General features: G+C 52.9%; 3 protein-coding genes across 3 annotated transcripts; 1 reads left to right on the forward strand and 2 right to left on the reverse strand.

The window, feature by feature from the left end:
* Window positions 1-2,531: 2,531 nt before the first annotated feature.
* Window positions 2,532-5,668, reverse strand: NCS54_00505800 (Hypothetical protein; the record flags this gene model as incomplete). The annotated part of the gene is made up of 2 exons (XM_053150574.1): window positions 2,532-2,873; window positions 2,924-5,668. The coding sequence occupies 2 exons, from the start codon at window positions 5,666-5,668 to the stop codon at window positions 2,532-2,534; spliced, it is 3,087 nt and encodes a 1,028-aa protein (XP_053006549.1).
* Window positions 5,669-8,260: 2,592 nt separating this feature from the next.
* NCS54_00505900 (Importin N-terminal domain-containing protein) lies at window positions 8,261-11,821 on the reverse strand (the record flags this gene model as incomplete). The annotated part of the gene is made up of 5 exons (XM_053150575.1): window positions 8,261-8,468; window positions 8,535-10,606; window positions 10,666-11,097; window positions 11,172-11,347; window positions 11,419-11,821. The coding sequence occupies 5 exons, from the start codon at window positions 11,819-11,821 to the stop codon at window positions 8,261-8,263; spliced, it is 3,291 nt and encodes a 1,096-aa protein (XP_053006550.1).
* Window positions 11,822-14,236: 2,415 nt separating this feature from the next.
* NCS54_00506000 (Protein SDS23) lies at window positions 14,237-15,964 on the forward strand (the record flags this gene model as incomplete). Its single annotated transcript, XM_053150576.1, has 3 exons — window positions 14,237-14,659; window positions 14,748-15,211; window positions 15,262-15,964. The coding sequence occupies 3 exons, from the start codon at window positions 14,237-14,239 to the stop codon at window positions 15,962-15,964; spliced, it is 1,590 nt and encodes a 529-aa protein (XP_053006551.1).
* Window positions 15,965-16,501: the final 537 nt, after the last annotated feature.

Below are 16,501 nucleotides of genomic sequence, written 5' to 3' on the forward strand. Positions count from 1 at the left end.
GTATTGTTGTTCTGGGGGTTCTAGGAGATCTACACATGTTCCTTGATCTAGCGATTGAATCCCTTTCGGAGCGCGTGGCTAACGATAGGATATGAAATGGATGAAGAAATGGGAAACACCTCAGTCAAAGACCTAGCTTCGAGTGGCGGTAAAGGCATCCAGATCTCAGGAGAGACGGCTCGATAACTTGCAGAATCACCCGAACCCCCCTACTTCGTCCGATTCGACGAATATATCCTAATTCATACCGATTTATCCTAACTGTATACCACTTTAAGCCTTATCTCTCTTCACTCTTCCCCTCTTTCAACCTCGCCTCGACCACTCAGTCCCACCCCTATATACTCAGCCCCCATATCAGTTTGCAACTATGAGCAATACTATAGGCTTCGCCGTTAATGTCCTGGTGTGGGGCTACAACACCGGCAAACCTGACCGAATTCAGAGACGATTTATCTGTCTCTGCCACGATGGAGGAACTGGCAGCAAGAGAGTTCGTCAAACCCGATCTTATGAACGAGTTCACAGGCTGGTGTTTTCTGGAGTGACGAAGAGAAAGATATCGCAAGTGCGATTGGGAAAGCCTTTTGGCATCCTAGTCACCTGGCCGGGCTTATAATGTCTATATACGACACAAGTTGGCTCTCGTCCAGGCTTCATCGAGTGCAAAGCAAGCGAGAGCGAATATGGAGGAGCAACATCACAAGCCACGCGAGTTACTTTAGGCCGATGCTTCGAGAAGGAGTCTTGAAAAGACTCTGTGCTAATAGCTCACACTATTGTGTGCCTAGTAGACATTTAAGAACATAAATTTAGCTAAGAAAATAAAAAGATTAGAAGACTACATTTCTAAGATTTATAACTACTTATTCTATACTTGTGGTTATTTTTATATGATTTATTAACCTTATCCTCACTGTTGAAGAGATCGAGGTGAACGTCCTTGTAAGCCTCTTCCGATGTTGACAACGTATCCGCTCTGGAGACAACTCCTGCCTAAATGCGACTAACAATACCATATCTCGCTATCTGGAGCCTGGCGCTGCTCTAGCAGCTGGGCTATGGATCATGAGACTAACTGAAGTACTTGTCGTCGAGAGAGCTCGTCGGCTTTGTTGAAACCTTCCGGGGTACCCTAGACCATCGGCTTGAACAACCGAGATCGTGACTCTAACTCGAGGTCCCTTTCCTCATAAGCACCGGCGCTAAAAAGAGGCACTGATGCGATCGTAGTGAATGATGGATACGTCAGGGGCGGCATGTGATGGTGAGCTCTTGGCCCAGAAGAGGTATTAAAATAACCGGGAGGTGGATGGCCGCGTGACGTGTTGACGTATAGCCATCGTGACTGAAGTGCCCTAGAGCAAAAGCGTGTAGTCTCCTCGGCCGTGGTAATAGAGGATGAAAGTCAAAGAGAGGCAGTGATGAAGATAATGGTGACGATTGAGAAAGATTGACCCGAGTGTTGCGCAGAACAAAAGAAAGAGAGGAGCGGAATGCCCTCATGACAGTGAATCACTGTCACTTCATATTCCAAGTTACTATAGCACGTCTGGCAAGCGAACCACCGCTGAGTTTGCCGCATAATTTCTATGGTAGGTGAGCGGCTGCTTGCGGTGTCGGTGATCTCTTTTGATAGCGAATCACTCCTAATCGATAGCCAAGTGTAGTCATGCACCCGCCTCGCGAAGTGAGATATCGAAGGTTTTCTAACGCCTGATGTTACTGCTCTACCATGGTTGAAAGGTTTCGAGGACCATGCATGTCAGAGCGATTGATCATGTCTGAAGCCCGTCCAGATGGTTCACATGTTGACCCCATGGTGGTAGCCAACGGTGGACAAATCGTATTCGTTTCGTATTTCATAACTGAGACTACTTTGCTGTTCCCCTCATCTGCAGTACATGAGCCTCATACTCCTCCAACAATGATTTCGACATTTCCACACATGGTTGTGTGTGAAACCCAACATGACCCAACACAACTCCACGCTAGCCCGATATTCTCATCAAATACGTGCGAAGACTGATCAAGGGAAGTAGTGTTAACCGCTTTTCGGTTTGTCCTTCAGGCTTCGTTGCCACGGTTGTCGAGTTGTGCCCATAGGATAGGTGGTGAAATGGCGAGGCCGTAAAGCTGTAGGGGCTCCAGCAAAGTCCCAGTTGCGTCCAAAGTATTCATCCCAAACGCCTCGTATATGTGGTATATTCGTGTCTATTCCCATTTCCGAAATTCCAGACCGCTTGCACCATGGGGTATATCAGTTCCCCTCCCCAAATAAAGGTCAGACAAGGACGGCTCAGCGCCGTCTTCTGAGTTCCATAGTCGATATTGTGACAACTATCTTGAAGTTCCCTGCAGCCATCCTCGGAGCAAGGGCTGTTTCGAGCGAGGGTAGGCGAGAAGAAAAGAAATAGCGGGTATCATAATGCCGTGTAATCAAGACACCCGGCTCCGAAAGCTCCATGATCAGATCGCGACTTTGAGGGACAAAAAGATGAAGAGAGAAAAGAAAGGGTTGCGCCCATCGATCAGGGTTGACTCGCCTCGCGTTCCTCTTGGATCGACACCATCGACGAGGCTTGCCCGGCAGGTAGCATTGATGAGTGGCTTAGCGGTGGCATTATAGCCGATGGCTTCACACCCGTAGCTGAAGGGGCGCCGCTGGGCGCAGCAGTTCCATTGTCGATCTTCTGCTTCGTGAGTTGTGAAGGGTTGATTGCACCTTCACCATTGCCAGCTCGTGCGTTAGGCGTCTCGGCGGTAATGTCCTTGCGTAGTGGCGACGATGGCGAGTTGGACTTTTTGCTTCGAGCATCACCGTTGGCAGTGTTGCCGCCTCGCGAAGAATTGCGCGGAGAGACCCGGCCAGTCTATCATGCAGTTAGTATCGTCACAGGTGACCAGCAGCTTTGCAACTTACCTGCTTGGCCCATCTGAGACCACAGCTGTTGCAGAGATCTCTCTGACCGCTGGGTCCTCTACGCCACTCAGGCGTGTTTCTCGTGTGGCAGTTGGCACAGTCTCGAACAATGTTGCCGACGCCCTTTCTTCTCTTACGCTTCTTCTTGTTCGAGAGCAGCCCACCAAGTTCCTCAGCCAGGATGCGGTTGACTTTTTCCATCTGCCTTAACTCGAACTGCCAGCTGGAGCATTTGGTGGTTCTCAGTTCGTCGAAAATGTTGTCGTCGGAAGCCAAGGCTGCATCCTGAGTGCCAGGTGCCAAAGCACCACCAACAGGTTGCGAGACAGAGCCTGATCCCTGATGGCCGGCTTGGTTATCTGACCTTGGAGTCGCCGCTATCGATCTGGAGCCCGAGGCGCTTGCGGGAGCGATGTTGCGCGACGAGGCCTTGAGAAGCTTTGTCTGCGCAAGCAAGAAAGATGGCTTCTGGCCCTCAGAGGCATCTCCGGGGTAAAGAGTAGTCTGGGCCTGCAGCACCTGGCCCCTACGATTCTGAACCTCGTGCTTGCATGTGACAATCTTTCCACGTCTTGCCTTCTCAATGGTTCGTCCAAATTCAGGCCGTGATTCCTTTCGCATGAGATCCTGGATACTCGTCCCCACAAGACTTTCTGGCTGAAGATCCAGGAGAGACCGAATATTGGATGAAACGAACAAGAAGAGGCCTGAGGTCGAGAGCTTCGTCCAAAGTTCACTATCACCAATGCCTCCGTTTGCCTCGAGATTGCGGCGGCTGAGCGCAAACACGGGTCGCTTGCGTCCCACCAAGATGATGCACTTTCGACCCTTGCCTTGTTCGATGAAAAGCGATCCGTGACTCTCAAACCACGTGTAGCCGCTGTTCTTTCTGCGAATCCGGAAAACAATATTTACGGGGTTGCCAGAAGTCGTATCTTTCAGCTCGCGTGTAACGGGAACAATGTCGGATGGATGGCAGACCGTCGAGAGTGAGTTGCCAACAAGATCCGCAGCATCGTATTCGAGGACTCGTTTGCAGGCGGGTGATAGATAAAGGAAGAGGCCCTTGAGCGAAAGGACATGCACGACGTCGTCGGTGTTCTCGAGGAGCATCTTATCCCACGACTGTTTGTGCCAGTCTGAGGGAAGGCCTTTGGGGCTGAACTGCTGTAATAGCGTCGAAACGTCGTCCACGCCGAGCGTCTGTCCGTTCTCGGGTTCCCACTGGCTCGACTGCGGTGGTGTCCAGATGTACTGACCGATGTCGCTGTGCTTGTAGTTCACCTTCACACCTCCAAGCTCCTGGTTCGAGGCAATCGCATCGGGGCATTCGACGAGATCAATCTGAAAACCGATAAAGTACCTGATTTCGTCTGTATCCCATGGAATGGGAATCATGGTTAAGAGATTCAGGAAGGGCTTTCCGCCCTTGCGATAGTTGATAAGACTCTGCTGGACCTCCTTTCCCTCGTGGATCATCTTCTTCAAGTTGTACACGGCGCCATCGTCCACAAATTCGCGCTTGGAGCCAGCTTCGACTTTGCCATCCGGGGCTTGAAGAAAGCGACAGTTCTGACCAACAATCTCATGGCGGCTGTACCCTGTGAGATTCTGGAAGTTGTCGGAAACGTAGATAATAGGACAATCGTTCATGGTGACATCGCAGACGACAAAAGCGCACGACATATCCACAGCACCGAGTTGAATTTTGGGATCTTTGCGTGTCGCGACCAGCCAGAGGGCTTTGAGCATGTCAAACCCACTCTTGGAGTACACGGTCTTCTCTTTCGAGTCTCGAGGGGTACCGGCGTTTGTGGGTGTCGTCGCGACAGAAGTGCTGGTTGGGTGTGTGATAGAGGACGAGGCCATGGTACTATGGGATTGCGGCTGGGGAGGAGAGACGACGGAACCAGAAGCTGCTGAGACCTGACGAGAAAGGGATGGGAGGTTCTGGTTCGTATCGGCTACACCTGAGTTGAAAGTCTGGAGCATGCTGTCGTTGGGTTCATCTATCGTCTCCATGTCGGTTATCACGGGGGCGGGACCTGGGTTCGTTGTGGGAACGACATTTTGAGGTACACTCATTGAACCATCATCCGTAATGAGATCCATTGAGAAATCGGTCCCGACCTGGGGATTTAGCTGTCCCTGAGGAAACTGACCCGCCATGGGATTCCCGGCTGGTGAGTACAAGTTCATGGACGCACCGTTGTTCGGCATCTGCGCCCCCACTGGACCGACACTCATGTTGGCGAATGTGGAAGGGATCATAGATCCCATCATGTCGGGGGAAATGGCTGAGTATTCATTAGGGTCCGCCATGTAGTTGCCCATTTGGTCAGACATGGCGAGGGATGTATTAATGGTGGGGAAGCCGGCATTCACCGGCTGGTTGAACTGAAACGAGTTGAGGTCGCCGTTGTCGGCTCCAAAGGTCATCATATCGCCGGCACCCACCGAAGACATCCGCCTCTGCCCCTGGTACTGCTGTTGAGGAATCTGGAATTGGCTCATGGGGTTTGCGTAGGCTTGAGGCATACTCCGTCGACGATATAGCTCATTCTGGTTGTCGATTATGATGTCGTCAAGCGACTCCCCTCCAGACATGAGAGAGGGGTCGGGCACCATGCCGGGGGGCATCTGATTCTGCTGGTTCTGCTGACCCTGCGGTTGCGCTTGTTGGTACTGTTGCTGATGGGGCTGCTGCTGCTGATGCAGCTGGTTGGGAGGGTAGAAGCCATCCATAGCGACAGCATCTGGCGGGACGGCCTGGCCAGGCGCTCAAGAGTGGTGGGCGGGCGGATGTATCTTGTATCGCGATCGAGGGGGAATGCCTGAGTCGACTTGGGGGTTCGCGACGTTGCTCGCCGGGTGATGGGATCGTATTGCCGGAAGAGCAATTACCAGGGTCGATAGAATCGAATGGGAATGAGGGACACGGAGATCTTCAAGTGGAAGAACAAGTCGTCGATCAGGTCGAGACAGATCTAGACGGGTCGAGTTGAGACTGGCGTAGTGGATCCGACCGGAGAGAGCGAAAGGCCGAGAGAAAAAGAGAGGCAACTGGCGCCGGGTGGATAGTCGTAGACAGTCGATGCGCGGGGGTGGATATTCAGGCTCGCGGTTGTATCGTCCTTGGCAGAGCTCCTTGCCGAGTCAAGGGCGTGGCGAAATAGGCGGATGAAGCTGTATCGAAGTCGGGGCGGATTTCGAGGCCGGATCGCGTCGAGTAGAAAAAGGGGGAGATGGCTATCGCTTGACAAGGGGGAAAAAGCGAGGGATGCAGAAGTAGAGTATGGGATATGGCAGAAGGAAGAATGGATGGGAATGCGTGAGAAGTGGATGGAGTGTGTGGGTGGGGAGGGGGAAAATGGAGGGCGCTGGATGGTGGATGACGGGAAGGCGGGCGGTGACTGCCGTGTTCTGCAGTTGCAAGTGCAATCCCGTTCCTTGTGCAGGAAGCCCGGCGTGCCCGGTACCTCCTCGCGCGATAGGGGGGTACTTTTGGCCTTGCGTGCACTGGGTGTTTATCTGAGGTACCCGCCGAACATGGCGCCCTGGTGTTGGGGAAAATGAAGGCCCCATACCGTAATTCTTCGGTGGAGGAAGCACTTCGCAAACGAGGGGAATGTTTGAACGTCACAGAGGGTTGCCTGATTCTTCTTCAGAACAAGAAATAAAATTATTCAAACTGTCATAAAATAACAAAAGACATATCATAACAATATTAATATTTTAGGGCTCTTTTATTATATATAATTCATTATCTTTAGGAGAGGATAAGCTAATTTGGCGTCTTAGTCGGCCCCGCGATTTTATGCAGCGCTATAATGCATCCTTGGGATTCCAGTCAACGACTCCAGCTCTGCCCATTGACGACTCTGCCCAATCATGATAACAGCATTCAGACGGCTTGAGAGCAACTATCAAAAGCAAGGAGAAAAAGGCTCTGAAATTAACATGCAGCCCAAGTGACTGGCTAAAACACCCATTGCGCAAGGAGAAAGAAAAACCAAGACATCAGTGATCAGCCGCTTCAACCACACCCGGAGTGCAATCAAAGCCTCAACTCACCTTCAGGCCCCGAAACCTTGCGGGATTCTTCCTCCATGCCTCTCTCTATCTTAAGCCTGAAACTGACAGCTGTGTTGTAAACAAGGGAAGGCCTGAGACAATCTCGACTTGCAAAGGTAAGACAGGGCATGTGAATCCCATCTCGCCTTGCCTCGTTCGGGGCTTCTTGTTGCGACTATGCTGTCTCATGGCTTGGATCTGTGGGCGACGCCATGTACCTGATTTACAATCGTTCGATTACCTGGCCTGCAAGCTGTGCCCTTGGGAAGCAGAATGCAAGAGTCCTGAAATGTGGGAAACCAGGGCATATTCCTGGATTCTGTTTTCGCTTAAACAGTTATATCCTTGTCAACCCTGTTCTCGACGCATGTCAAGCCAACAATATTAGAAATCTAGGAAACCATGGATCTGTCATCTCGGCTGGCCTTACCCGTCCCGCGTCTTAGACATAAAGACACTCATTCCACCTCCCTCGGCATCTTCAGCCTCCCGGACTGAAGGCTCCAGCGGCGAGCCCTGACGTCATAAGCCGCGTGCCAAAGGGATACGTTGGCTGCTGGTACGCGTGCACGCTGGTTAAGAAGAAGAGACTTACCTAACTCCTCATAAAGATAATGATGAAGTTTCTATAAAATTTTAGAGCTTTCTCATATATTCTTAGCATCCTTTATTACTTACTTTTAGAGGAGGTCAAGGTAATGTGCGTATACTAGGTGCCATGGACTAGGTAACTGCTGAACGCGGTGCACGATGCATTCGTCTTGAACAAGATAACTCTAGCTTTGAATTAAAGGCGCCAGGTGGTGTTAAGTATATATCCTACCTAATCAAAATGCCCCCTTGTTTTGCCTCGACGCCAACACCGACGTCTTCTATCCCTCTTCTTATTCACTCCCAAGCCCTAGCAGCTTGCTGCGTGACCCTGGCATGACAAACGCTCCAGCCTCGCGGCCTCCCCATAGGGCATGACAACCTCCACCCTTCAGTCAACAGTCCACAAACTTCCGAGCATCTACACAATACTCGTGTCGCCGTCGAGGTTTCGTAGCGAACTGGGCAACTTGCCTGCTGGCGGGCGTTTCGTGGCAGCTTTTGGTATCATCTGGAAACAGAACTATATGTTCCTCATAAACTTGCACGCTCCTCATCATATGCTTGCTTTCTGACCCTTGTGCATCATGCTGTGAAGTGATAACTCCGGGGAAACAGAGTCCACCCCATGTCGTGACGGTCCCGGAAACGGGGCTTCATGCCACTCCCAGACTAGTTGAAGAAACCCATGATTGTCCGCTGAGACTCGGGTGAAAATTGTTGCAATAGCGGCGTAGGGTCCACGCCGGCTGTTGTGAGGAGCGCCTTAGTTGCCACAGCCACACGGTTGGCCGTTTGTCCCACGAGAGTCTCTGCCTCGAGGGCCTGGGCGATGAAGACAAAGATCTTGCCAGCCTGGTTCATCACAGCTGGATGTTGCCTATTGATACATGGTTAGCTTGTCCATCACAACACCACATGATAGTTCTGATATGCGAAAACTTACTGATCAATCAGCTCAGCGAGATAAGCATAAGCGTAAGGCGCTGCCTCTTCATCGTTGGTCACAGGTAGCGTCTCTACCCATTGAGTAATCACGTTCTGGACATCGCCGACAGTGCTGGCGTTGTAGTGCAGGATCTTGGCAATGGCTGCGCAAGCATTCTCGGTCGCATACACATTGTCTTCGTTTCGGGCATCTGCCACCTGGGTGACCTGGAACAGGAAAGGAACAGAGCCTCCAAGGAACTGAGCCCAGGGGGCTCCACCTCTGTGCGCAGCAACTCCGATACCATAGGCTGCGGCCTGGCGGATAGCTGCTGAGGGGTCTCGGCAGCCATCAATGAGCGGCTGGGTGATGTAGTTGGCATATCGTGTGCTCTCCGGGCCGCAATACTCCAGCACATCGTCCATGATGCAAAGTCCCCACTGGCGTTGAGTAGGGTCGGGAGAGGTCAGGAAGCCCTCGTAGGTCGTCATCAGACGCTCCCAAGCGGGAAGGAAGGCAGCACCATGGTTTTTGAAGATGGCATGGAAAGCCTTGTTCATATCAGACAGGAGGGTCTGGTCGTCCTCGATGGCAATCAAGGTATCTTCAGCCTCATCCTCGACATCGTCAGCGGTAGCTCCCTCCTTATCCTCAGCACGCTGAGCAACACGATCCTTGTAATCCTCAATGGCCGAGTGAACCGAGTCAATAAATCGGCCCAGATGGACGGGGGTCAGGCAGTCCTTGCCCAGAACCTCCACAGACTCGTAGAAGCACTGGTACATTTCGGCCAGGGTGTCAATGGCAGGTTCGGCAGTCAGAACCTCGAGGAGCTTGTCGACAGTAGCGGCCCAGAGCCCACGAAGCTCGTTGGACTGGGGGCCATAGGCCTTCTTGTATGAGCTCAGCAGCTGGGGAACCAGCTTGGCGGAGATGTAGCGGACGGGGTCGTGGAAGAAGAAGGCAAGACCGGGCAAGGCAATCTTCTCCATGATGTTAGCGACGTAAGGAGCAAACGAGGCCTCGAGGACTTGAGCGTAGACGACCAAAAGCTCGATAGCCATATGCTTGTCGTCCATGGTGCTCGTCTTGATGCCAATCATCTTGCCCTTAAGGGGAACCAGCTCCCAGCCCTCCTCATTCTGCATCTGCTCAACCTGCTCATCGTCATCAAGAAGCTGGATGTCAGCCTTGGCCACAGCAAGCTCCAACAGAGGAGGCATGACATTGTGCAGGAACGGGAGGAAATCGGATCCGAGAACACGGCACATCCGGCCCCAGCAGTGCATAAGATACTGGGCCTGCGGATCGTCGGCATCGGTAATGCTGGTCTGAATGTTGGCAAGGAGGTTGACAAGGGTCATAGCATCTTGTCCGAGGCGCTCCTTGCCGACGGCCAGGGCAATCAGAGTTGCGCACTCCATAGCCTTGGCCCTCAAAAGACGGTATTCCTTCTCGCTCTGGTTCTGGAGCACGTTGACGAGCAGGGGCATGAGGGTGTCGTAGTACTTAGAGAAGGCAGCCTCTGCAGCGTCGGCGATAGTAGCAATGGTGGAAAGGGCTTGCTCCTGGACATATCGCTTCTCATTCTGGAGGAGCTGGAAGAGGTGCGACAGCAGGTCATCCAGGTAAGGCTCCAGGATGTTCTTCTCGGCCTCCTCGCAAAAGTTGACGAGAGCAGCAGCGGCGTGCGACTTGACGCGGCCCTCGGGGGAGTCGAGAACAGGAATGATGGCCTTCAGGACGCGGTCATAGTAGTCGGTCTGCATCTTGGGAGCGAAATCGGTGCTCATCTGTCCAAGGGCGTTGCAGCCAGCCCATCGCACACGGGGGTGGGGATCTCGGAGCGCGGGGACCACCAAATCAAGGACCTGGCTAAGCTCGCCGATCATAAGGTCTCGGCAACCCTCAGAAATGGCCGAGATGGCCATCAGGGCGGCGTGTCTATCCCTCCAAGCCATAGAGGTCATCATGCGAGGAAGCCAGTTGAAAGTGGGAGCAAGAATGGTCTGGCCTCCAAGCTTGTTGGCCAGTCGATCCATGGTCTGTTCGCCAGCAACATGGTTCTGGTCGCTTTCATCCTGATCAAACTGGAGTATCTCGTTAGTGCTGGACGGGAAAGTTAGGCCGATGCATAATATGCACTTACATCATCCGATTCCATCCACTCAGCAGCATCGTCGTCGTCCTCGCCGAGATCGGTCATGAGGCTCAGGCACTGAGTAATCATGTCGTTGGTATAAGAGGGATCCTTCCGGCAGATAGAAGGGGCGTAGTCGGCAAATGTAGCCATGAGTTCGAGTGCATTTTGACGGCAGATGTTGTCCAGCTCCTTGTCCTGAACGACCGAAATACTAAACTGAACGAGATTTTGGAAAAGAGGCTTGAACATCTTGGGGGCAGATTCTGCGAGATCGATAAGAGCAACGAGGGCCTTGCTGAGGTCGTCGGAGTCTTGCGACTCCTTGATCGGAGGTAGGATGTTGAGGACATCAGGGATAAGGGCGTAGTACTTGGCCTGGCCCTTCTTGTTGATGGTGCGGAAGAAAGAGGCGAAGGCCTCCATGGCCGCCAGACGGACCTGCAGCGGTGGTTAGCAGCGCTATGACATGTAGGTAGAGGGACAAAGAAATTGCCCCGCAGGATGTAGTGTACCATGACGGCCTCGTCCTTGAAGCCCTTCTGGAAAGCCTGAAGAACCGCCTCCTCATGTTGCTTCTCGATAATAGCGGGAGTAGTAGCAAAGACTCGGAAGGCGTTTTCTCGCTTTTCGGGCTCGGGAGCTTGGCTAAGCTGGAAGAGGGCGCCTAGCAACTCGGGCCAGACCTCACCTGTTGTCTTGATGTTAGCCAAGGCGGCGCACAATGGATGGGTGAAAATTTCAAGGTGGTCGGATGCTTACCAGTCTCAGTGTATTGCCTAGCAACCTCGGCGACAGCATCGCTGATCTTGTTGCGAACGAGACGCTCAGATTCGGCGGCGAGGGTCTCGAGGAGCTTCTGGCGGATGACTGCCGCCTGGTCCTTGGCCAGGGACAGGAAAAGGTCCACGTTATCGCCAGATTCGATCTTTCGGGTCTTTGAAGAGATTCGGCGGAAAATGACAGCGGCAAAGGAACGGGTCGCATTGTCGCCCGCAGCTTGGATCTGCTCAGCGAGGCCCATCAACAGGACCTCAGGGCGGGTCGCAGTCCAGTTGTTCTGCAGGTGCTCTTCAGCCTGGGATCGTATGCTGTTGTCCGAGGACTGCAGAGCCTGCAGGAGCTGTGAAAGCTCTGCGTGGACGTCCGGAGGGAGCAGAGACATGTTTGTGGAGGGTTGCTGATGGTGATGTCCACCAGCAGACGACGAGAGCGACGGAGGTGGGATTCAGTCGGTCGGTGGGGGAGGACGAGAAAGATGAAGAGAAAAATGCAAGGAAAGAGGTGACCAAGGAGCGAGCCGTTGCTGGGCGCGGGCCTTTACGCGTCGCTGTTACAGGACGAGAGAGAGTCTAATTCCGAAGATTCCCAAGATGTGGGAGGTGGTGGGAAAGAAAGTGAAGAGGAGGGATGGATGGAGCGAGAGCAGGGTGGGGGAGGGGGAGCCCAAGGTCGAGGGTCGTGGCCAAGTACCGCGCCTGCTATTTCTGCGGGGGAGGTACCTGTGTTTGAACAACAGCCCAAAGAAAAAAAAACAAAGGCGGAGACGTTGGCCAGTCGTTAGTGCAAATAATTCTCAAGGGACCACCTGGTGGGCATGGTCGCCTTTTTTCTTTTATCATGGATCGCTATCGATAGGCACGGACTCGGTGCTATGGTTTCTTTGAGTTGATGGACAGATGTGCCAGCACGTCAAAGACTCGAGTGAGTGAAGACTCCCAGGTTCCCAATATTTCCAAAGTGACCGCCGCGGTTGATGCAGGATTTGCATCTTCTCGTTGGATGGGCAGCCAGTGGTAGAGAATGACGACCACAACACCAAGCGTGTGGCCAATGGGCGAAGAGCACATCGTACAAGAGCTCTTGGGGACCGAGAAATAATTGGCCAAGTTTTTTTTCTCTCCCTTTGACAGCTCGAGTTGGGTAGGAGGCGTTTTTCCAACTCAGAGTCGCCCCACCTCACCACTACGGTGAGTACACTAGCATTATGCCTGCAAATATCTTAGCAATTCTGTTAGCAGTCAGCCGCGACGAACAACCACTACATAGGTACACATTGCCATTGGATATCCAAGGATAAAGGAGTTACAAGCAAATAAATCAGCATAGTTCTGAATATTAGTACTATGAATTTCTAGGCTTCGTTGGGTAAAGGCGGCTCAATGGTTCCTATCCTTCTGTGGCACATGACCAGCAATGTGGTTCGATTCATCTGTTAGTGCGAGCTGGAGGTATGGGAATATCGTGACGAAACACCAGTTACGCATTGCTTGTGCCCCTGATAGCATGCATGGTTAATGAATACTAGCAGTACATCCCATATTTTGTAGCGCTGAGGAAAATTCACTGCTGTAGATTGTCGATAACTAGTTTTCTCCGTGCGTAATCCTCCACTCCGGTCCCATTTGTCCATGATCCATCACCTCCACAACTGTAAATCGCCCACGTCAAAGTACGCGCACGCAAGGTTGAGGAGCGTTGACAAGTGAATGCCAGATAGGGTTCGCAATCGTACATTGGTGCAATGTCCCGTGAAGCCTCATCCATGCAACTTGGTTCGTTGTAGATAAGCCATGCCAACACCTACACCTTCCATCAAAACATGGCGCCCGGCTTCTTCCTGTCAACACTCCCCATCATCGAACCAGTCCCAGACTCGGGGCTGTAGCTGGAACCTGAGCCTCGGGCACGGGCTGTGGATGGTGGACAAGCAGGGGGGGCTCCTTGTCAATCCCGCACTTTTTGCTCGCCCAGTGACGTCTCGATCTTTGTGAGTGATCCGTGATAAGCTCCGACGGATCAACTGAGGCGTTGCCCAGACACGGCACTTTCTGGGATGGATCTTCAGGTGTTGACTGTGCATCACTCGGATGTGGGCGTCAATCCTGGTCGATAGCTACCGCGTTTTTCAGCAATATCGCCAAATAATTGGTGATGGGCGATATGGTGCCGCATTTCTGGCAATTCCAGCATTGATTTAATTTTCGGCATATCTACCGTCGATTTCCCAACCCAACCTCTGTGGACATGGATGTTCTCATCCATCGCGGGGCACTCCACCAATCCCATGGCTATGTCATCATGCAAACGGCCCCCCGCCCAGTCATCACTTTGGATTGTTACCTCGTGCCCCTCGCCTGTTTCCAGACCAACCTCCGCCGCAATAACCATTCCACTTCATCCGCCGCTCAGTCAACCTCCTCCCTTGGCAGTCGTCCTTCTGACTTTTGAACCTATCCTGACCCCTGGCCTGTGACTCTTGTTCAGATCTTGAATTCTGGTGCATCACATTCATCGGACCTGAGCCCCTCCTTCTCGCGCCGCGTCTTGCCCCGCCGTCTCCAGTCCAGTCCCTCTTGTTCCCTTGCCCACGCCATCCCATACCTACCATCAGCCATCTGCCCATTGTCAGTCGTCACGACTCAAAGCCTCCATCACCTTATCATATATTACCTGATTCCAGTACAGCTTCCTTGCCTTCGCCAGCTGTATCGCCTTTCTCTCCAAACTATCAATCAATCTACCGATCTCATACCTATCAGTCAATCCATCGAAGGGACTAAACATAACCTCTTTCATCATGGACCCCCCATCAACGAGCTCCGGCCCTCGAGAGCTCAAGGACGCCCGCGCGACCAGCTCAACCAGCCTCAACAGCGCCGTGTCCAACTCGTCAGCCTCCCATAAGCCTCCCTCCTTCTCCCAACGATCTCCATCCGTATCCATTTCCGCTGGCTCTGGCCAGAGCGCGGCCAAGTCCGCCCATCGCCAGAGCTTCGCCGAGAACCTGCGCAATGCGCCATCTTCACCCCGCTCCCAGCGCCATCCATCCTTTACCCAGGCAGCCCTTCAGGAGCTTCTCAATCACCCTCCCGCCGGAAACAAGCATGCGAATCCGAAATTCGCTGGTCGTGACTGGCGCGATGTCGCGGTCGGGGAGCTTGTGTCGCCCGAGGACGTCAAGTGGGTGGAGCCCGACAACAGCATCGAAGAAGCTACCAAGGTAAGCTCTCCAACGCGCCCCAAAAGATGTTGCAGCAATCGCAACACCATGACCTTCAGTTCCGCCATGCTAACTGTAGGTTTAATAGCTCCTCCTTAAGAGCACCACCAATGTCGTTCTGGTCCGCGAGGATGCTTCCACCCAAACCGCCACCTCCACCTTCGACTACACTGATCTCAATTACTACCTTCTTGTCGTCGTCGGACTCGCCAAACCCGAGGAAGACCAGGTCGAAATATTCAACTCGATTCTATCCAAGGCCCAACAGGGGGGTGAAATTCCCCTTCGAGACGTCATGCCCCTGTTCCGCAAGGAATCGCTGGTCACGCTGCCTGGCAGTGAGAACCTCGCTCAGGCCATCCAGATCCTCGGCAGCGGTATTCACCGCCTGTTGGTGACAGCGCCTAACGGTGATGTCGTGGGCATTGCAAGTCAGCTACGGATCGTCGAGTTCTTCTGGAATGAGGGCGTTAACTTTGCCTCGATTGATCGGCTCTACCCTGTTATGCTCCGGGACCTAGGCATTGGTACAAAGGAGATTGTCTCTGTCAAGTGAGTTCCACTTCTGCGCAATAATGATTCAACAGCTGACTGGATGAAAGCTCTGACTCGCCCTTATCCGACGCTCTTACTCTTATGAACAACGAAGGCCTCACCAGTGTCGCCGTGGTCGACAACGGCCTGAACGTGGTGGGCAATATCTCGACCAAGGACGTTCGACACTTGACCAAGAGCTCCAACGCGCATTTACTCAACTCGTCATGCATGAACTTTATCTCGGTGATCCTGAACGAGCGAGGCGTCGAACACGGCCGTGACGTTTTCCCCGTATTCTATGTCAACCCCTACTCGACTCTGGCTCACACCGTCGCCAAACTTGTCGCTACGCGATCGCATCGGATGTGGGTGGTAGAGTCAGCATCTCCTTCGCCCTCAGCTCCTGCGACACCCTTGATGGGACCTCAGGGATTCACCAGCACAGCTGCACCACCGCCGCCCGCTGCGCAGCCCGCACCCAGTGCGCCTGCGAATCCCACGCCTCCGTCGCCCATTGTCGCCGCAGCGATACCAGCATCCCCGGTCCCCGCGTCTGCAGTGCCCGCTTCTGCCATGGCGGGCGCACGGCTTTCGGGCAGGTTGAGCGGCGTCATCTCGCTGACAGATGTGCTTAACATGTTTGCGAGGTCGACGGGTCTCAATCCTGCAGACCCTGGCGAGCAACGAGCACGACGGAGACGAAGCTCCAGCAGTTCGGTGCGACCCAGCTTCGAATCGTCGCGTGCGAGCATTGACCTACGGAGGTGATAAGGATCTCGACTTTTCGTCTCGATTTGATTTCCGGAGTTTATTTGACTACTGAGGAGTATCGAAAGGCAACAACTAGTTCTTCGCGATTCTCGATTCTATTGATCAAAGACCGGACAGTGCTATCTATGGTGGGAACATGAGTCTCTTCTCCATAACGGATTCTCCTCGCATCGGGGAAGGCCATTGTCAACCTCGAGCTCAGTGTTCCCCCTGGCTGGCAACCGAAACGTGTATGCGCCTAATAGCAAAGAGCATGCGCAGGACTCAGCCTATCTTATACATATCATACATTCTCTAGAAACTGGCATAGCTCGACTTTACTGGGTTATCTATGAGGGAGCGCAGATTGGGGACATAGGGAATATTGTGCCGTATCATTTACATACCGTACCAAGTATGAAAAGGCTATCATATGCGAAGCTGAAGTAGAATTTGGCAAGCAAGTCAATGCTCCTTTCTGTGTAATCGTTGTGACTCTGCATGCACGGCATGGTTGATGCATCCTTGAGCTTCTGTGGCGCATGGCAGAGGAGA

The sequence above is a fragment of the Fusarium falciforme genome, chromosome 4, assembly GCF_026873545.1.
Source record: "Fusarium falciforme chromosome 4, complete sequence".
NCBI lineage: Eukaryota > Fungi > Ascomycota > Sordariomycetes > Hypocreales > Nectriaceae > Fusarium > Fusarium falciforme.